The sequence below is a fragment of the Anser brachyrhynchus genome, assembly GCF_964034855.1.
Source record: "Anser brachyrhynchus genome assembly, chromosome: Z".
In the NCBI taxonomy this organism is placed as follows: Eukaryota; Metazoa; Chordata; class Aves; order Anseriformes; family Anatidae; genus Anser; species Anser brachyrhynchus.
Genome location: NC_137697.1, coordinates 69,676,083 through 69,698,253, shown reverse-complemented (window position 1 = coordinate 69,698,253; position 22,171 = coordinate 69,676,083). Strand labels below are relative to the sequence as shown.

The following is a 22,171-nucleotide window of genomic DNA, read 5'->3' as shown; positions in this document are numbered from 1 at the left end:
CAGGGGCGTTCCGCGCTGCGGGGGGTGGGCGGTGGGGTGCGGGGGGGTTGTGAGGTCTGGGGGCAGCTAGGAGAGAAAAAAAAATAGGAAAGGGCATTGAAAAAAAAAATAAGGAAGTACGTTAAAAAAAAAAAAAACAGGAAAATTCGCTGAAAAAAATAGGAAAGGGCACTGAAAAGAATTAGAAAAATGAAAAGGGAAAAGAAAAGAAAAAAGAAAAAAAAGAAGAAAAGAAAAGAAAAGAAAAGAAAAGAAAAGAAAAGAAAAGAAAAGAAAAGAAAAGAAAAGAAAAGAAAAGAAAAGAAAAGGACTAGGAAAATGCACTGCAAAAAGAATTAGGAAAAGGCACAAAAAAAAAACTAAGGAAGTACATTAAAAAAAAAAAAGGAAAATTCACTGAAAAAAAATAGGAAAGGGCACTGAAAAATGCACTGAAAAAGAGAAAAGAAAAAAGAAAAGGAAAAGAAAAGAGGAAAGGAAAGGAAAAGAAAAGAGGAAAGGAAAGGAAAAGGAAAAGGAAAGAGAAAAGACAAGGAAAATGCACTGCAAAAAGAATTAGGAAAGGGCACTGAAAAAAATAGGAAAAGACACTGGAAAAATACAGGGAAATGCACTGAAAAAAAAAACAAGATGCACTAAAAAAATAGGAAAAGGCACTGGAAAGAAATTAGGAAAAGACATTAAAAAAAAATTGGAAAAGGCACTAAAAAATAGAAGGCACTTAAAAAAAAATAAGTGCATTTAAAAAAATAGGAAAAGGCATTTAAAATAAACTAGGGAAATGCACTGAAAAAAAAAAAGAATTAGGAAAAGGCACTGAAAAAGGCACTGAAAATAACCTAGGAAAGTGCACTAAAAGAAATTAGGAAAAAGCACTGAAAATAAACTAGGGAGACGCACTGAAAAGCTTTACTCTGATCCTGTGTGATAAACAAAAAAAAAATTTTTTTTTTCAGGCAACCTCAAATCCAGGCTCTATTATACTTTGATTAAACAACCTGAGAGATGGCATCAACTCCTGCAGAAATGATCCCTGCAGATTGCAATTTACTGATCTCTTCTCAGTTAGTGACGTGTTAAAGCATTTGTGACTGCTGAATAGTTAGCAAAGGGGAGAAAAAAAAATCATGGTCTGTTGTAAGACATTCCCCGAGCAGATAAAACAGCTGCACAGCTGTGATAAATTATTCTTTGTGAATAATTTGCTCAGCGCTAACTGGACGTAATAGAATAACATGCTACTGGGGGAAGAAGAGACAGATCGCTGTTAGGCTGCTATAATCCCTTACAGCTGTGTATAGAAATATAAAAATATGCACTCATATATGTGACCAAACAGAACTCGGATGCTGTGAGCATTTTTGCCCACATTTAACTTCTCCCGAGGGAGGGAGTGCAGCCCGTTGAAACAAAAAGGGCAGCGCTGCCACCTAAAGCTAGGCTAGCAAAGCTTTGCAGGTGTCAGCTCACGAGGAGGACAAGTGTGGGAGTGCAGCACTGTGGACTTTGCACAAAGAAATGCTATTTATCCCAGCAAGCACAATGAAAAAAGACATCCTCACTATAAGTAGCTACTTAATATTACGCAATGTTTGAACGCTGTTAACACTCAAAAAAAACCAAAACAAGTCCCAGGCCCCAGTGAGAAAGAGGCTGTGAAGAATGCCGTGTTAGTTACACTTAAGAAACAGCAACTAATTTATCTCTCAGGGAAGGGAAACAGCACAAACTAGCCAGCAGGCAGGTTCGTCTATCTGCCACGCTGCTCAGGAACCAGTTCCCTTCATCTGAGCCCATTTATGACTTACCAAGAGCTTTTTAAGCATCCTCACCCAGCTGTTTGTTCCGACTCAAACCCTTCTCCGAAGGAGGCCCGTCAAGGAAGCTTACACCAACCCTGTCAAAATTCAGGAACCTGGGCACACTGTGGCTGTGTGCGTGCACAAAAGACCCGCTCACTAAACCCATTGGCCTGGTGGGCAGCAAGCTGAGCACCAGCCTGCTGTGCCCTTGCAGCAGCAGACCTACAATACCCCGGGCTGCCTGAACGGCAAGCAGTGTAGCCAGCAGATGGAGGGCAGGGATCATCACCCCCTCCTTGGCACTCATTATACCATAGCAGAAATATTGTGTCTGATTCTAGGCCCCCTAACACAGGAAAGACACTGGGAAACTGCAGATCGAGTTCAGAGGAGGGTGCTGAGATGGCTGGTGACTGGAGCTGTTGCCTTGCAAACAGAAACTTTGGGGACAAGGCTCTTCCAGCCTGGAGCAGAGACAGCTTCAGGGGCACTTAACTGCAGCCCCCAGTACCCCGCAGGGGGGGGATGGAGGAGATGGAGCTGGGCTCTTCACAGTGGTGCACAGCAGGAGGGTGAGAGACACAGGACATGAACTGAAAGAGGCAATTCTGATTGATGTCAGGAAGAACTTCTTCCCCATGAGGGCACCTCAGAGCAACAGGTTGCCAAGAGAGATTGTGCTTTCTCCATCCTTGGAGATTTTCAAGACCTGACTGGGTAAAGCCCTGAACAATTTGATGTGATTTCATGCCTGACAGTGTTTTGAGCAGGAGACTGGACCGGAGACCTCCCAAAGTCCCTTCCAACCCAAATGGTTCCGTGATTCAGATAATGTTTGTTGCTAAGGAGGTGCTACATCTAGTTTCTGAAGTGATGTGAGGTCACCTCCCAACTTTCCCACATACAAAGATGAAGTTCCAAGCTCTAGCAATTTATTTATTGGTTTAGCTCCCTATGAATACTCCATGGCCAGGCAACATGCCTCTCTGCTTGCTGATCACATTTCTCTGTGTTGCCTGAATGGTTTCTGCTTGGAGCTGAAGCATGTCATCCTTGGTCTTTTCATCTGACACAAACTACTTAGAAATGCTTCCAAATAACTAACTGGATCCATGTATGTAAAATGCACTCCGAATGCAGCAAGCTGTAACCTGGTTGGAAAAAGTTCAGAAGACATTAACAGAAGGACTCATATCCAGGAAAACATAGAAACCTCGTGATTATTAATATGGTGATGTTCCTAAATTCTCACTATGGTAGTCATGTTTAAATTTCAGAATTCCAGCACCTAGCGTGCTATAAAATCAAGGCGGTTAACTGTTGAGCAGTTAACTGTCTTTTCTGTATTGATCCCTGGATCATTTCAATATGAATATACTACAACTCGTTTCTGGTAACAGCATGGATTTTGTGAAACCAAGCAGACAGATGAGAGTATCTGTAAATCTCTTAAGGACTGAAGATGAGACTGCAAAGCAGATGCCTACCTTCCTCTGAATTCAACGAGTACTAAGTCTGTAAATATCCCTCTAGGCAGCAAGCTAGGTGTAACAACAATGTATATACTTTAAGTAGCAGATGCAAACTATCATACTCAGAACCAGAAGAGTTAAAAAATGAAAAATCATGAAAATACATGAAACTTGTAATTTGTAAAGTGTGCAACTGACTGACCTTTTCTTTGCTGTCTTCTCTGCAACTTATTACATGCAGAAGCTCGTTATAACTTCCTCTTTAACCATGAGAGAAACCTTTTTTTTTTTTTCTTTAACATGGAAGATGACAATCTTATATAAACACTTGATTCCAAGAGCTAGAACTCCAAAAAGACAGAAGGTAGAACATTTTAATACTTGCATTTGAAATGTTAAGAGTCAGCAGCAAGTTCTCATACCTGTATTAGAACTAGTGATGGTTCGAACATTATCACCAGAGGAGCTAAGCAACTCCAAATATTTTGTGTATGAAACAAAAAAGAAAATAGGTATGCCATGTAGCTAACTTCTTGCAGGAAAATTTTTCCACACACAAATAGATACCTTTAAGTGCATCAGCATGTGGATCATCTGGCTCCAGCAGCAGGCAAAAGAATGTACAGCCTGTAGCAGAGAAAGGAAAGTATCTATTTTCCTAGTAATAGTAACATTGGAATAAATAAATGTCTCAATTCTGCTAAGAAGTTATGACTGATTAAAAAGATGGTAACGTTCCATTCTCCAGTTCCTTCTCCACTCCACTAACTGCAGTGGTGTAATCTTAGGACTGTAATATTTCCCTCGACATACTTATTGGTAGTCTTTTTTTTGTAAACATTCACCAAGTTAAAAACAATCAGCACATGAAACATGCAAGCAACAGAACAAAATACAAAATGGGAATCAAAATCAGCGATTAACTGAAAAGAGACTGAAATTCAATGCCCATCTCGTAACACAGGTTAACCAGAAAAAAAGATTGCACGCTCTCCTACCAAAATCGTAACTATTTCTTATGTTTACATCATTTCAGCTTAAAAACAAGATAAAACAAGACAGGCATGTGTATAACACTAACCAAGCAAGAGGACAAACAGCGAATGTAGGGATCAAGAATCTCATCATTTCAAGACAAAGGTCACCAGTTTTGTGTGTTTAAGTTTCCCGGAGAAAATAGTTCTGCCTTTATATCTCTGAAATCAAAATCCTACAGGCTACCTCTTCAGAATTTTACCAGGATGAATAGAGAGGGGAAAGACCTATAGTTTGCCTTTTCGTGCCCCTGTGACAGGGGTACAGCAGGGCTGTACAGGGATACTTTTGCACCTCCACTATGGCAGTGTTAGTTTAGGAAGTACTCATATTACTTCTGGTGTTTAGATCTGTTTTCTCATTCAGGGCTGAGATACATTATTATTAAGCATCTTTGGCAACAAATGGAGAGCGTTCTGTTTATGTTACATCTCCTGTTATTTTTACTGATGGTGGGTCCAAGGCCAGAATAAGCAAGAACGGGAGTTTTGAACAGAACCTACACAGTGCTGTAGAGTTGTATTATGTATCAGATACCCTCACAGTTGTTAGAGTAGAAGCAGTTTAGTGGTGGGTTCTGAGAACTGGGTGCTTTCTCAATTGCTTTTTTAAATCCTCTTAAAAAAAAAATAACTTTAAAACAATCCCTAACTTGACAGATAATACAAACAACTGCAAATATACTTTTTGTCAGCAATAGAATTTAGTGGCAAGGTGTTTTCATTCATAGGAAGGATTGGAAAAACTCCTTAGTAATCATTGAAAGTGACCTGCGGGGTAAGCTATTTACAAATTTAAAGATAGGCAGCACCAGTAGGTTACTGCTGTTCTGATCTGGATTGCAGGTACTCCAATAATACCACTTAGAATGTTTTTATAATAGCAGATGGCTTTGTAAGTGCTCAGTATGAGCCTGAGAAGGACTTCTTCAGCTATTTCATAACATTCTTTTTCTAATGCATCTTCATCTTCCTGTTAGATAATGAGACGTTAAATGTCAACTGAGTTTAAAATGACTACCAAGAGGCTATCTTCAGGTTGAATTTACTTACCAGACCAGACATGTAAAACCCTCCTGCTTTTCATCAAGTGTTCTATTTAAAGCCTAAATGATAGGATTCTTCTGCATAGCACACTCCAGACAGTACAGACAACAAACAATAAGGTAGGCTGGAGGCCACACCAGACAGACAGTCAGGCTTTTCTGGTTTGTCAGGTCAATGGCAGGAAAGGCTTTTTTTCCTACCGTTTAAAGGACCTCCTTGACCCCTTTCTCTTCTTCCACCTGTGCTCTACTTGGAGAGGATAACATTAGCATCAGTCTGCTCACGCGCATATATGAGAATAATATGCAGTGTGACCATTCTAGAAGATGTTCCAAAATTAAAATCCAACTGTATTTTGAAAAAAAAGTGTCCTTCCTTCTCTGTGCTACAACTCATGTCTTTCGCTGCAGAGGTTTCAGAGAGCAGGCTTTTGCCCCAAGCCAGTTAAATCTCATGCACATGCTTGACTCTGCTGGAGATTTTGTAATGACTTCCTAATAGATGCTATATAAATGCTACATTTTACAATCTTTTATTTGATTATGGTGAACAAAAAAGAGAAATTTCAGGGAAAATGAAAGTATTCTGATGTACTAGAGATTAGACTCTGTTCCTTTCAAGGGATACATTCGTTCCTATTTCTACAACCCAAGGAGGAAATTAATTTACTGATATGAAACTCCTCTCAAAGCCAAACAATCATTTGACTTGAGGCAGCACCATGTTTTCAGACAGATGCTCAAAGCTACTACTACGATTAATTTTCATCATGCTTAAACAAAACTTCAGAATTAACGAGTCCCAACCTTTCTGCAGTTGAGTTGTTTCCTTGCTCAGGACTCATCCCCCTTGCCCTACTATGTTTCCTTTTTCTACCCTCTTTCCTTGCTCCCCAGCCCAGGACCACAGTCCACTAAGTAAATTTTTGTCACCAGTGTTAGCTGGGTCATGGAAGAGCCCAGCAGCTAAGCCTCTCATATAGCAATTTTCCAAGATCACTTACATCTCGGTTCTGGCACAAGTGTTCAGTGAATGCATCAGGTGGGGTTACCAGCTAGGGCTCTGCGCTGCTCTTCACTTGCAATGCTTCTCAGCAGTTAACAGATGACATGCAAAATCTCTGAAGTGAACTGCAGATCACCCAAGACAGCATAATTAAAAGGCAGAAAAAACAGCACACATGACAACTCTTAAGATACAATGAGAAATCATTAAAACAAAGCAAACAGGAAAAAAAAATCAGAAACAGGGAAGTTCAATCAGCTGTTTAGGCAAAGAGACTTGAAAATAATGCCCATATGTGCAAATGGCAGCAATGTTTGCCTTCAACAGTATTAATACAACTTTAATAGTCCTAAAGCAAACAGAAAAGTCCCTGTGATTGTCAGCTATTTGCTGGTTGCTCAGGTGCTGGCTGGGGTTTCATTAAGACACAAACACACAGAGACTGGCTTTACCAGGCAAACAGTCCGGGTAGCCAAATCCTAAATGTGGAAATTACAAGTCTCTAGACATCTCTCTAACTTGTCCAGGTTTAACGTTTTCACTCTTAGCAAGGCTTTGAAAAGTACGAATGCGTGTACAGCCAGGCGGCATACTTGGTCATCAGGACATTCCCTCTCCCAGAATTTGCATGCACAATACATGAAAAATGTACTATTTTAGGTCAAATGAATGTTGCAGATACCAATAGGATTTTTATACATTCTGTACACTCCCCTGAAATATTATTTCCACATCATCTGCTGCAGCTGGCCGCAGCAGAAGTTTTTTTAAAAAAAATTGTAATTTCTCTTTGACAATTAAGCATATATCTGGTTGTCCAAGATAATGGAACTGCGTGGCATTTGGCAGGCACCCTCCCTACATTCTTACCAATATGAGTAATTCCACCCTAACTAAAACAACTCTGATTTTAACAAGCCCTCATTCCACTTTTAGCCTGGAAACTGTCTTTTAAGTTAGGGACTGGTAAGACTTGCTGAAAGAGGCAGCAGATGCATTTTAAAGGCTTGTGGTGCATGAGAGACACAATACCAGGTTTGAGATCCCCCGTGGTGGGTCAGGATGCCCAATACAAACCCCACCTCCCACCCTCGATACCCAAAATCTCAGTATTATAAAGACCCCTTGAAATAACACCAGAAACAACAACAGCTGACTTTATATAGTTTTATTTCCAGTATGGTTAAAAAACAGAACAAAACAAAAACCCGCAACTTTATTTCACACCATCAAGACCCAAAATCTTAGTATTAAGGAGACCCCTTGAAATAACACCTGAAACAATGACAGATGACTTTATATATTTTTTATTTCCAATACGGTTAAAAAATAAAATATTTCGCACCATCAAGACCCAAAATCTCAATATTAAGGAGACCCCTTGAAATAACACCAGAAACGACAGAGGACTTTATATAATTTTTATTTCCAATGTGGTTAAAAAACAACTTTATTTTATGTAAATTTACTGCCTTTAAAATAATAATCCTGTATTTAAAACGACAACTGGCCGTGTGACTGCCTTATTGACAACCCACGGTCCTACGTTAAGTCCCTGCGGCCGGGCCAGGCCCGAGGAAGGCGAGGGCCCTACCCTGTTGCCTTGGATACCAGGCGGGGGGCGGGCCCTCCCGCCGCGATGGAAGCCGATTGGCCAGCGTTACCCGTCCATCATGACGCCTTCCCGTGCCGCCCGCCAAGGGTGCGTGACGTCATGAGCGGGCAGCGCGTACCGTGAGTTAACGGGGGGGGGGGGGTGGGGGGGGGATGGGGATTGCGGTGGCCGGGAGGGAGCCGGGAGGGGGCTGAGGGGGGCGGGGGGGGCCGGAGTGGGGCCGGGGCGGGGCCGGGGCCGGGCCGGGGCCCTCCCGCAGGTCGCACCGAACCGGGCCGGGCCGGGCCGTGCCGGGAGAGCCCATTCCTGCGGCGGGGTAGGGGGGGGGAGATGTGAGCGGGAGAAACCATTTCGTGTAGGGCGGGGGGGGGGGGAAGAGAGGGGTGAGGTGAGCGGGAGAGACCATTCCCGACGGCGGGGGGGGTGGAGGGGGGCGAGAAGGCTGAGAGGGCGAGTCCATTCCTGCCTGAGGGGGGGGGTTGCCCTCCCCCCCCGGGGTGGCCTTAAAGGTTATTCATAAAACGTGAATTAAAAAATCAAAAATGGAAAAAATAAATAAATAAATCAGCCACGACTTACTTTGTTTCCGCTTAAAAAAAATTTTTGGAGCAGAACAATACAAACAGCGCTAAACGTTTTCAGCAACGCGTCGTGTCAGGGTTCTGCCTCCCCGCAGCTGAGGCGTTTGTGGAGTCCGTAACAAAGTAAAATCCGTAACAATAAAATCCGTCACACAATAAAATACAAACTTTTACAGAGTAAACCGACCTCGCGTTGTGCCTGTTTTTTTTTTTTTTTTTTTTCAGAGATCTGTGGGGTTAAACGTTCGGACCGCAGCCGGCCGAAGGTAGGGCTGGGAGCTGGAGGATGGCAGCGAACCCCTCGGGACAAGGTAGGTTTTACCTCAGGAGCTGGTAGGGGAAGGCGGTGGGCAGGGAGCCAGCGAGGTCACCGAAACCACGAGTTCTGTTCGTGGAAGGAGAAAAAAAAAAAAAAAGTGAAGGAAGAAGGGCAGGGTGCTGGGGCTGAAAGCAGCAATGTGAGAAGGAGGCATGCGTTAAGTGGTTGTAAAGCGACCGTGGGTGCACCAGGAGCTCTGAATTTCCGGTCATCCCTTCACATTCGTGCCATGGCTGCTTCCTGAGGACTTGTCTCAGGTAAAACACCGAGCACTGACCACCCTGCAGCTCACTGACGGCGAGGAACAGCCACAAGTCCCGGCTGTTCCACGTCACGATGGGAGCAGCAAGGCCCCGGCAGCAGTAGTTGTCAGGGGCAGACAGCAAGATAGCCTAGGAGGAAAAGCCAAATAAAATCATCGTAATGATTCCCATGAAGCGATTCTTCACATGCTGACGCATCTGCATTGCATCAGTAAAATCGTTGAAGGCAGGGAAATGGTCAATCCATCTCACTGAGATGCTTAGAGGGGCTGGGGAGACCGCATGCCTCAGACAGTAAATCGAAAGAGGGACTTAAATCGCCCTCTAGAGGTGCTTTCTGGAAACCTCAGCCAAACTCGGAAGCTTCTCTCTTGTATGGAAAAGCTGAGGAGAAAGAAGCCTCCAAGGTGTGGTTCTTTAGGTACTGGTTATGAGAAATGAGTCCAGAGTTCAGATTCCCAGTAACGTGAGACGCCTTCAAGCACTTCGGTATGTGGGTATCCTTATCCGGGAAAACAGTCCTACAAAGCTGGGTGTGATAAATTCTGGAGCGCAGACACTTTGAAGGACTACCAGATCAATTCCCTTTTGTTCGTTTCGTTTTCTCAGTGCTTTCAAAATTTCAAAACAAGCACAGAAGGAATGTGTTGGTCTGAAAGACATATTTTACTTGCTACTTGACCAACAGAAGTTAGCTTTTGTACAATTTACTGGCTTCTGTAAAAGTGCAGAGAGAATAGTATTGCAGATGGCAGATAGTCGTCTCTGCACATTTGAACTCTGAAAAACTTTTTGTACACCATAATAAATCTTGCTTTAGTTTGTAAACACCAAGTGAGCATCATTGCAAGGAGTAGAATGTTGTCATGTAGACTTAAAAGCTGTCTTTTCTTAAATGTGTGAATTTATAGGGAAAGAGGAGAGGATTTTAGTGTCAAAGTGCCTTGGGTTTGCTTCCCCCCAAATTCCACGGGCTTGTAAGTTGATATCCCAAAGTATAAAAGATGCCAATTGTCTGTCTTTTAGAGACTCACCAAATGAATTGTTTAATTATAATATGAAAATTATTTTCACAAAGCAGGCAAGAAACACTACTGATTTACACCATCTAAATGGGCCTATAAAGAAAAATAGAAAGGCACAGGTAAATATGCTCAACAGTTCAAGGCCTCTGTGGCTTTCTCCTGGCCAGATGCAGCGTAATAGTGAAAACGAACAAGACAAACACATCGTTTTCATCTTTCTGCATGGTACATATATTGTTGCAGTTCAAGCAATTCACTCTGTCATTTCCTGCTTGGACAATTAGAAGAGGGGTTTTCTGAAACGCTCCTTGGAAGAGCTGTGAACTTGTTCAGATTTATCTATAATGGTGAATGAGCTCCTTGGAAGAGCTGTGAACTTGTTCAGATTTATCTATAATGGTGAATGAGCTCCTTGGAGGAGCTGTGAAGTTGTTCAGATTTATCTATAATGGTGAATGAAACACTAGCGTTATGCACACACAGACTGCACTCAGAATTTTTTGTACTGAATTGTTTCTTTCCCTCTAATCAGAACTGGGTATTATCTTAGATGGACTTGATTCAGCTTACTGATAATTGCTGCCTGAGACTACAAAGGTTAAGATTTTTTGGACTGGACTTCCTTTAGCTCATCGGTCTCTGTTGTGAAAGCACTCCGTTATTAGATTCTCAAAGATGAGGAGCTGCAGCTGTTTTGTACAGCAAAACCAGATAGGATTTAATGAAAGCCATACTTCAGGGTTTTAGTATCACGTGAAACTGATTACACTGATTGCATGAAACTGGTTACAGTATTTAAAAGAAAAGGAAAGGCTTTCAGCGTGGTGCATATTGTCCAGAACAGGAGTTCATAGACCGTAGTGGTGGACTTTGGTAGAAAAGAAACGATCAGCTTCTGATTTTACAGAAATTAATTTCAAGTGTGTGGTAGTACGATGCTTTTGCAGTGTACCCTCACAGTTCTTATGCAACATGCATTAATTATTTTACTGTTGTAATGCTTTTGTTTGTGCACAGCAAAGCCAAAGCTCACCTTGCATGCTACCAAATCAAAGACTTTGCCGCATGTGTGAGCTCCGCTAGAGGAAGCCCTCAGATCAGGGAAATGTCATTGTGCTCCAGAAGGAACTTTTGTTTAGGTCCCCACAGATGGAAGAAGTGCTTCAGACAGGGCTAAACTCCGGGGAAGAGGAGTTCTGGTATAATGGAAGAAACAAGTCCTTGAAATAAGTGTTGGAAGCTTCAAGTTGTAGCAGTTCTGCAGGGTCTCTTTCTATCCTGATGGTTGTTTACTCTTTTGGCCTAGAGATATGCAAGCACGTTCGGGTAACACAGCCTGAGCAGGCAGGCTTGGCATTCTGTTCGTTGAGTCCCTGTTAAACAGGAAGATCATGGTGTTTTGCTTTGGGTTATGTCATCTACCAACTGTTCTGCTCTGCATCCGAGCCTGGTCTGTAGCACAGTGCCCGAAGGCTGTTGCCTTCCCTGGAGAACTTCGCAGCCATAGAGCAATCAGTGACTTACATTCACTGATGCATGCAGATGTTGTTTGGGGGACAGACAAAATATTAATATATACCTCAATAACTCGAGTTAACTGACAGAATTATTAATACATCTTTTGTTTCACAGAGCATATAAAACAATGCTTGATGTCAGAAACACAGATGTCAAAAATAACAGGTTTAAATGTCTCTGGTACCTTAGAGATGCAGATCCAAGTCCTCAATTTGACATCCAGCACTGCTACTAATCTGTTTAGATGCCGTGAACTTCTTGGTTATCTTGTGTTTGGACTCTTGGGCCTGCAAAACTGCAAAGGATATTCATGCACTGCTCAAACTGGAAACAGCAGTGCAACTTTTACCAGTTAGGGGAAGCCTAAACTTAAAGGTTTAGTAAGAGTTGCTGTGTTTGAAAATCCGTGCTTCTTTTCATAGGTGCAAGTCTGGTCTTTACTGAGGATGGCTTTTTTTTTTTTTTAATTTGACACGTCCACATTATTAGTACTACAATGCAGAACGGGGAAATAAAATCTACATATGGAAGGCTTCTTTCTTTACGGTTGAAGTAGGAAACTTACATAGCTTTTCAGGTCGGCCTTTACTGAAGCTTTAGGAGTCTGGGCAGGAAAGAATCTAAAGGGAAATCTCTAATATGTTGTCAGATTTGATGAATGATTTTGTAAGGATGCCATTTTTTCATAACGAAAATGGATTTCTCATGCCCTGCCCTCTCAATTATTAACTTTTTAATGAGCAGGTTTTATATTGCATTATAAATAAGTTAAAAATACCACCTGTAGGACCCTTGCATTATTAGCTGGGGAGCTCTAACATGTATGTGTTGGCTGTATTCCCTCCATTTCCTCAAGTAGGCGAGTAGGCTTTTTTCGACTCATCATTAACGAATTCTCTTAAATGACTTCTTCAGTACAGTAGGTTGCTGATGGGTGCTGTCTGAGTGTCAGAGCAACAAAAAAAAATAAAACCCCTTCTCAGTAGGGGAGGAGAGGGTAGAAAAATTATTTGGACTTCTGAATCCCTCTAGAGTTTCTGGCCTATGATACTGTAGCAAGATTTGCACTAAAATGGAAGATCGTGATAATCTTGCTTGGTTTCTGATCATAGTCTAAAAAATAGCATTTAAAACTCTATTACAGTTTTATTCTTACATATGCCTTAAAGCTTTCTGAATCATGCCATCTGCTTCATGATAAAATGTAAGCATATTTAGTCTTTATTTTTAGCTGATAGTAATGTATATTAAAAAGTGATCTTTTTTTTTCTGCCTCAATCACCATATCGTTTGACTTTCAAGGTTAGATTTATGCATTTCGGGATAAACAAGCGCTGGCAGGAGGCTACTGAGTAATATGTCAAGTTTTAATCATTTTGCCTGATGTCTAGAATGAGCATGCAGACATAATGTCTTTAGCTCAGGCCCACTTTGTTGTACTCCAGTTGTCCTATTGTCTCCAGAGTTTATGAAAAGGAACAGGCTGGGCTAGCTGCAACTCAGAAGTGTTGAATCTTAGCTTGTTGGCAAGATCTCATAGCTGTTGCATCTCTTGGAGCGTGCATCCAGCTACGTTTCAATGTCTTGAACTCCTTACAGTTGCAGGGTGCTCAAAAAAAGATAGTGTATGTTACCTACAGCGCAGAGAAACATTGAAGACGTGAATCAATAGAGTTGCAAAACAGAGAGTTTAAGTGGGAATAATGCAACACGTGAAGGAGAGATGGACAAATGTGAAAATAGCAACTAGTTACGTTTAATTTAAAATCCGTTAACAAATGTGAAGGTGATTGTGGGCAATCTTGCATAAAAACAGTAAAAAGTAATGAATGACTCAGCTCCTTTCTAGAAAGCAAGGATCAAGAGACACTGAGTCATAGGGGTGCATACGTTAGGCATAGTGAAAGGAAAAGGTGAGGGTTTAATAGCAAGGCGATAAAGATGCAAATTATTATTTAGGGTAGAAGGTTTCTGCTTGATAATTGTCTCCTTCACTGAGGCATGCTGATAAAAGAAATATTGGATTATGCAATAGAGCAGCAACAAAAGATCTCTCAAAAGGAATGAACTTTAAGTGCATGTACTGCAAACACATTTTAAGTCACTGTGCATCAGTATACTGATCATACTCCCCTTAAGAGTTACTCATCTGGCCTTGCTAACAGCATGTGGGCTACTGTTTTTTTTACTCGTGTTAATGCAACGTAGCACCCAGGGTGGGGCCTGAGGGCACGAACCACAAGTTTCCAGTGGAAATTACTTTGGCTTTTTGTACAGAGCAAATAGAGAGAGAACTTGACGCCTACACCTACTTTTTATGATATTGTGGTGGCTTGGTATTTTAGAGACTAGCAGCAAATTAGATAAAGAAGTGTCTGCATTCTTGATATTAGGAGTGATACTAGTGACCCAGGGGCCTGCAAAAGTTCTCTCTGTAGCTGTGTCCCACAGTCATTCTGCTATACATGGCGTACTGGGCCACAGCAGCCACCTGTGTATCTGGTTTATTTGGTAGCCACAACATAGTTACCCGTGGGATACAGTGAGGTCCTTTACCGTGTAAGAGTCCTGTGTAAGTACGGCTGTTTGGCCACACTTTTGTTTAAAGACAAGTTCGAGAATACATAAATGGCAGCTATTTTAGGCATTTTCTGAATTCCTTCGATCACTCTACTTCCGGACCCCTTCTCTACAATACAGGTTCCTTTCTGATATCAGAGAATGACATGCAGACAAACAAAGGCCACTTTCTGGTGTTGTTTACAGACAATATAATTTTTCTTCTCTGTTCTAGCGTTGTGGGCATTCTCCAAACTCAGGCTAAGGATAGTTTGCATATAGAAGGACATCAGTGTACTGAAACCTTTCTCCATGGATTGAATTACAGGCTGTTACTTAATGTACAAGCACATTTGCAAGCTTATTAGTGGTCTCATTCTTACCTGTTACTTATATAAAACCTGTACTATAGTTTAAGTTTACTGGCATGAAAAATTGGTCCCTGTGTGCATATTACACTGGTATCATTCAGTTGTACTTTCGGTGACTGCATTCAAATCTAGAATCTGGTCAGTTTACCTTTTCTTTGAAAGGGAAGTTTTGATCATTTGATCATTTTGATCATTTGATCATGTACCATGGCCATAGCTCCAGAGGTGGCTTGGGAAGGCATAGTAGGATCTAACTTGAGATAGAAACCTGTGTTTTAAAATGTATTAATATGTATGATATCTTAAGGAAGCTATTTCATGTTATAAAATGAGAAGAGGTAAATTAAACCTATTCATTAATAGCCTTTCAGACGAGAGCAAAGCTTTGAAGATCAGTGTATTTATCATAATGTCATTGTAGTGGGTTTACGTGGCAAGGTTTTGGTAGCAGGGGGCCATAGGGGTGGCTTCTGTGAGAAGGATCTAGAAGCTGTCCCATGTTTGGTAAGGGCCCCACTGCTGACCAGAGCCGAGCCAATAAGTGATGTTGTTTTGCACCTCTGTGAGAGCATATTTAAGACAGGGAAGAAAAAAACTGCTGCGCCACACAGCAGCTGGGAGAGTGAGAGGAGTGAGGAACAGCCTTGCAGGCGCCAAGGTCAGTGAAGAAGGAGGGGGAGAGGTGCTCCAGGTGCCGGAGCAGAAGTCCCCTGCGGCCTGTGGTGAGGACCATGGTGGAGCAGGCTGTCCCCCTGCAGCCCATGGAGTACCACGGTGAAGCAGGGTTCTACGCTGCAGCCCGTGGAGGAGACCACGGTGGAGCAGGTGGACCTGCACCGACGGAGGCTGTGGCCTGTGGAGGACCCCTGCCGGAGCAGATTCCAGGCTGGACCTGGAGCCCATGGAGAGGAGACGATGCAGGAGCAGGTGACCTGGCAGCAGCTGCTGCCCGTGGGGGGATCCAGGTTGGAGCAGTTTGCTCCTGAGGGATGGACCCCGTGGTACGGACCCATATCTGGAGCAGTTCTTGAGGAACTGCTGCCTGTGGGCAGCCCACGCCGGATCAGTTCAGCAAGGACTGCATCCTGTGGGAGGGACCCCACAGCACAGGGGACGAGAGTGACCGAGAAGGAGTGGCAGAGAAGAAGAGCTGTAGACTGACCATAACCCCCATTCCCCCGTTCCCCTGGGCCGCTCAGGGGGAGGAGGTGGAAGAGGGTGGATGGGGGGGAAGGTGCTTTTGGTTTCTTTCCTTTGTTTCTCACTTCTCTAGCTTGTTAGTAATAGGCAATAAATCTTACTAGCTCCCTATGATGAGTCTGTTTCGCCCGTCACAATAATTACTGCGTGATATCCTCGTCCTTATCTCAGCCCTTGAGCCCTTTTCATCGTATTTTCTCCCTGTTCCTCTTTGAGGAGGGGGAGTGAGAGAGCGGTTGTGGTGAAGCTCGGCCGCCCACCCGAGTAAAACCACCACACTGATATTGTGCTGGATTTTTAATTCCACAAGGTTAGAGCTGGACCATAAAAATGAAGTAAATCTTTCTAATGTTTTTCTGTCATTCTCACCAGGTTTCCAGAATAAAAACAGGGTTGCAATCCTGGCAGAACTAGACAAGGAGAAGAGAAAGTTACTTATGCAAAACCAGTCTTCCACAAATCACCCTGGAGCCAGGTATTTTATATATTTTTTTACAGTTGTTCAGACATCACTGGTTAAATCAAAGGGGAAAAAAGAAATAGCAAGTGAGCTGTAAACTTGTATAAACACTTAACAGAAGTGTTTGTTCGCCATGCTCAATAACTAGTCAGAGAGATCTTGCATGCTAAGAACATATTAATATTTAAAAATTTTTACAGACCTTGAATTTTGGCTTACTTAATTTCTGTTTGAGAGGGGGAGAAACAGGTACACTTATTCAACTGTATCGAAGTCTACCTTAAGGAAGAATCAGGGAGTAGGTATGTAGAAAGCATTTAATTATTAAGCTAAAATGCTCTAAGGAATGCAGATAGCAGACCATTAGTTTCAGGGTACTGTGTGTTTAGAGGAGAATGCTTATGGCAAGGAGTGTATTATCCTTGAAACTCCCTGCATGCAAGCCAGAGCCAGTTTATATTACTGCAGATCTTTTTGTAAAAGACACTGAATTGTAATTATAATTCAGCACTGTGAGGTGTAATGATCTTAATTTGAGTTTAGAAGCTGCCACTGGAATATCTCCCATTTAAGGAAAAAAAAAAAAAGGATTTTTGTCATTTTCAGTAACTAGAAAATCATACACTAGCTTACATGGAGAAATGGGGGTTGTTGTGCTTTAGGGCTGGCAAGAAGCACATGCAATGCCGTGTTCCAGACACAGCGTTACGTAGGGCATCTGTACAGTAGTTAGACACTCGGAGTACAGTCTGGGTGCTGCCTGCTGCTTTTCTGAAGGAGATTTTAGATCATTTTTAACTCCTTCATACTGTCAAAAAGTGTGCAGAATATGTGAAGCTGCCTCAGTTAGATCTCTTATGTAACTCCATGTGCAGGTACCACTCAAGCACAGCTACCGATTAGAGAGGAAGTAGAAATAGTCATACCAATATGTACAGCCGCTGACTCCTGGCAACAGCATTTCCACACTTAATTGCAAGTCCAGCAGAGTTTCAATGAGTGCTTGTTTGGTTTCTTTTTTCTTTAATTACATAAAGTATATGCTAGTGAGTGGAATTAGAAACTAGAATTTCAAGGGGGGACAAACTAGCAGTCAGACTCTGCTTTGCCATGTAGGGCTGATGCATGGATTTGAGCAACTGACAATTCTGTGACAGGGATCTTGTGCTGTGGGCTTTAAGCCACAGAGTCATCAGAAATAAGACCGTGGAATTTCTGTAAATTTGGCAGAGAAACACTTAATGTACGTAAAGCACAATAGTGGCACAGTCTGTATAAGGGTGAATGAGTTACTGGTCTCTAGCCCTAGTATCCTAGAATCCTCTATCTAAAACCAGAAAACGTTTCTTGAAAAGTGTCAGTTTGTGATGAAGTCTTAAGATTATCTACAAAAATCATATTGAAAAGTTAGAGAATACAGAATTAAATACCTTCAAAATGACTGAAAATCTTACATTTTATATAAACTTAGTACCTTTCTCCAGCAGACGCCTATCTTAATATTTGTCACAAAATATGTTTAGAGGATTACTACTTAGCTTTCATTATGCATTTAAGTCTAGGTTTAGCTAAAGGTCTTTTCATAAGCCTAGCTGATTTTGGAAAACTGATTTAGTAAATCAGCTGTTGACATTGGAGCTGCTAGGAAAAATCAGCTGATGAGTTTCCTTGGATCCCTTGTACTTCCTACTTTTGTCTCTACAAGTAAGCAGAGCTGATCTTCTAGCACCAGTCTCCAGAAGCAATTTGAGAGGTAGGTGTCAACTGCCTTGCAGTGCAGCTCTGATGGCAGTCCACACTGATTTCTATCTGGAGGATGACTGCTCGTGTTAATTAGTGGGCGGGGAGGAGAGTCTCCTTTTAATTTCTTCGTTTTGTTTAGCAAGGTGAACAAGTCTTAAGATCCAAAAGAAAAGAAAACATACTTTGAAACTTTAATTTGAAACTTAATGTACACTGCACTGGGATACATAAGCAAAATCAATTGCAGGTATCATAAGCTATCATCAGTGGATCATTATTTCAGTTATGTCAATAGGAAGCTTTTTTTTTACCACAAGCAGTAATCTGCTGCCCACCTGCTGAAGAACTGGTTTTATACTGAAGACTGCAGAGCTCTTGTTAGTGCTTCTGTTTATCACAGTTACTAGAACAGTCACTGAGTGACTGAGTAATGGTGAAAACACAAAGCTGTAGTTTTAAAAATTACTGACATCGTTGAAGGTTGTACCCCACTGGTTCCACTGACTTCAGTGGGACTCCACCCATGGGCGAAATCAACAACAGAATTCAGAACTGTAGGCCTTCCAGATGTAGCTTGGCATCACTTGTTTTTGCTAGGTCAAATGATATAGCTGTCATCACTCCATTTTCCCTTTCTCCCTTATGCTAACAAATAACAGTTTCCCAAACTGTTAAAGATGTCCGGCCACAAGCCAAGTAAATCCTGAGCTGCAGAAGCCATGGAACCTATGTCTAGAACGGTAAGGACAATTTTATCTGAGGATATGTATCATACCATCTTGTTCTTTTTTGCAGCATTGCACTTGCAAGATCACCGCTAAACAAGGATTTCCGTGATCATGCTGAGCAACAGCACATCGCAGCACAGCAGAAGGCTGCACTGCAGGTAAGCTGATACAGCCAGCTTCAGTTCAGCTTGGCTGTGTTTTAGATGCTCATCCTTTCAGAGAGCAGTCCTGCTTTCTCTCACCTAGAGAGAATGAAAAAACACTTTTAGAGGTTAGGTTTCATACATTTGTCACAAGTGAAGTTTCACCTTCTGTTATGAAACAGGTTTGAATCTATCAGCTGTTTCTCTCTTGATATGGTTTGGGAATGTAACCTGTAGTATAATCATAGATGTTCTGTACATCTCTGTCGGGAGTCAGTTTCACCAGATTTACAAATGTCTCATGAATTGTGGGGAGAACTAGTCATAGTAGTCACGCTTCTCACTGTCTTTCTTGGCTCCAAGTCTAGCTGTCTTCTCTATACCCCTCACCAGGTAACTGAAAAGAGCCTAAGATCTCCTCTCAGCCTTCTCTTCTGACTACATAAGCTCAGTTCCCTCATCTTCCCCTTGGATGTTGAGAGCTGAGCTCCAGTGCTCAGCCAGCTCTTTGGCTCTCTGTTGCACTCCCTCCAGCTTGTGTCTCACACTGGAGAACCCAAAACTGAGCACAGTATCCCAAATACAGCCTTGTGAGCGATGATCAGAAGGAAATAATAGCTTCCCTTGGCTTGCTGGCTTTGCTGTTGCCAATGCAGACCACTGTGCTCATACCCTTTGGTATGGGCACACTGTTGACTCAAGTTCAATTTGATATTCACCAGGGCTCCTCCCCACTAGTGGAAGGAAAGAATATGCAGGCCATCTAGCTTATGGGAGTATGGTATCTGAACTGGAAAGAGCTATATTGGATTTTACAAAGGTTATTTAGAGCCATAAGCAGTAGGTTGCCTCCTCAGGTGTGCAAGCATATATACATCATGTGAGCAGAAGGCTGGTGTTGCAGGATGTGTCTGCTCACACAGCATTTGTACATGCAGCCTCAGCGTGCGTGACACTAATGATGCACACTTCTGGCATAGACTCATATGCGGCATCTGTACCAAGACCTGTAAGTTGGTTATGGATGGGAGTGGAAGCGTGGTGTCTCGAAGGAGAATGTTCAGCAGTTCACTTACCAATGTCCTCACCTCTGTGGGATTTTCCAAAAAGGGCACAGCAGGGAATGTGCAAATTCATACCCCTGATGGGCCCTGTTCAGATGTGTCCGATCTAAAATACTGTTTTTGAATTTGGGTATCAGGCTGAAGAGCAGACTGGAAGAAAAATGTAGTTAATGCTGCAGAATCTATAAAGTCTTGAATCGTATTAGTGCTGCAGGGAGTTATGCTTTAACAAATATTTTCCTTTTTTCCAGCATGCACACGCACATTCCTCAGGATACTTCATAACTCAAGACTCTGCATTTGGAAATCTTATTCTTCCTGTCTTACCTCGACTCGAGGCAGAATGACTGATGCTGTTTCTCAGAACTGCCAAGTCTGATTTTGTCCGTAGAGGGAACTGTCAGACCTTTTAATTCGTTTACTTTTGTATCTCAAATACTGCTTCGTTCTGGATTTTTGTGGTTGCCTTGTGGGAGTATGAGCTCAAATAATGAAAAAGCAGTGTTGTTAAACAGAGATTTTTATCCCATATTTCCGTTCCTTTGTCAAGTCAAAGTCAGCCATAAGACTTCCTGGGAGTGTCAAGTGCGTGGCACTTGTATGTCTCTTCCCTGTTTCTGTGCTTCCTTTGAATAAATGTCCAAACCAGGGTCACCAAAAGATGGATACTTTATCAGCATTTGTGTTCTTTATTATTGTGTATATTTGACTTATTGAATTATAGAAAGTCACTTTTGTCCGTCGAAACAGACATGAATTTATCAAATGCATCAGCTGGTCACTCTTTTTTGCCATATGCAGGGACATTATCAAGCGTATTGTTTGCTGTTGTAGCATTCCCTGGTCTTCTCAAGCCCTTAGATATAGTGTGCCTGCCTCTTTATTTTGTGAACGATGAAAACGAGTTGAAGTCACCAAGAAGGGGAAAAAGCAATTGCTTCAAACAGTCTTTCAACAGACAAAATAAAAGCCTCTTAATTTCTCTGGACATTTCAGAATAAATGCGTTGTGTGCCAGGACAATTCAGTTCAAAAGACCATAATTTTAGTCATGTCCTTTTCAATACATGGTGTGTTTCATTTCTCTTTGTTTTCTTCCTTGCTGTTTTTTATCTGTGGTAACCAATTCTAGCTCCATGCTGTAAGAAAATCTTTTATCTTAATTTTGTAATTGTGGTTATGCTACCAGTATAAAATAACTTACATGGAAAAGTAGTCCTTACATAGACATTCTTACATACCTACAACTTCATTACTAAAATTACACTCGTACCTTGATTGCTTTTCCTATAGAGGGAAGATTTAAAGAGAAATTAAGTGAAAACCAGAAATCAGAAAACATCTGTTAAATTGATGCCCATCTGAAGCAGGTCAGTCCTGTGCAGAACCTTAGCTGTCCCATCTAGTTTCTGGAGTTGTAGAAATAATATCAGGAGCGTGGACAGCACATGAAGAGTGCAGGGAGCAGTTTGCAGATATCCTTAGTGACATTCGGGGTTTCTCGTTTTGTTGTTTCCATCTGCAGGGGATTGCCTGAACACAGTGAGCATTCGTGAACTATAGGCAATATTAACAGTTCCATTCCTTATGTGTAGGAAGACAGAGCAAGGGGCCAAGAGGTTGGTGCAGCTATGAGGAAAACGCCACCACTTTCATATACCTCAGCTGAGTATGGAGCTTTGCAGAAGCCGTGACATACTTAAACCTTTTTAAGAAGGAGAATCTTGTGGAGGAGGTCTGAGAAAGCTTAAAGATGTGCAAATTTAGTATCACCTATTCATATTGTGCTTTTTGAGGGGCTCGTTACGGTGAGTCATGGGAAGGAGGATGGGTTTGTGGGCAGTGGAGGAAAGAGTACTGTCATTTCTGTTTTCAGTGGTTGGTTCTATGTAGCTTTCTCTTTTTAATTATTAAGAGTAATTTCACCACAAAACTGTTCTGACTACTCAAATTATTCTGTAGTATGAGCTGATTATCTTAGATGCTTTGAAGAAAAAGAACTGGAAATCTGTGTACGCAGAAGAGGATGTATGAATCAGTCCAAGTTTGGAAACATACAGAGGTAAAAAAAGGTAAAGCAGATACAGCAAGAAGTTTTGATTTCATTTTTTAGTGTGATTTAAAAAGCAGGCTGCACATTCCACATTAAAGGAGCTTTTTTGGTTTGCTTGAGAAAAGTGATGAAAGAATGCTTTCTCTGGAAACAGACATTCAGTGCTATCA

The 22,171-nt window shown here is 41.9% G+C and overlaps 1 protein-coding gene across 6 annotated transcripts; it reads left to right on the top strand.

Moving 5' to 3' along the window:
• Nucleotides 1-8,025: 8,025 nt before the first annotated feature.
• INIP (INTS3 and NABP interacting protein) lies at nt 8,026-20,968 on the top strand. Of its 6 annotated transcripts, none has more exons than XM_080573352.1 (5): nt 8,026-8,094; nt 8,782-8,867; nt 16,184-16,286; nt 18,810-18,900; nt 20,201-20,968. In XM_080573352.1, exons 2-5 carry the CDS (start codon nt 8,843-8,845, stop codon nt 20,294-20,296), a joined length of 315 nt encoding a protein of 104 aa, XP_080429478.1. In that variant the 5' UTR covers nt 8,026-8,094; nt 8,782-8,842; the 3' UTR covers nt 20,297-20,968. The 6 variants fall into 6 exon arrangements, with proteins under 6 accessions (XP_080429478.1, XP_080429480.1, XP_080429479.1 ...); XM_080573354.1 differs by lacking the exon at nt 8,026-8,094 and adding an exon at nt 8,259-8,291; XM_080573353.1 differs by lacking the exon at nt 8,026-8,094 and adding an exon at nt 8,520-8,679.
• Nucleotides 20,969-22,171: the final 1,203 nt, after the last annotated feature.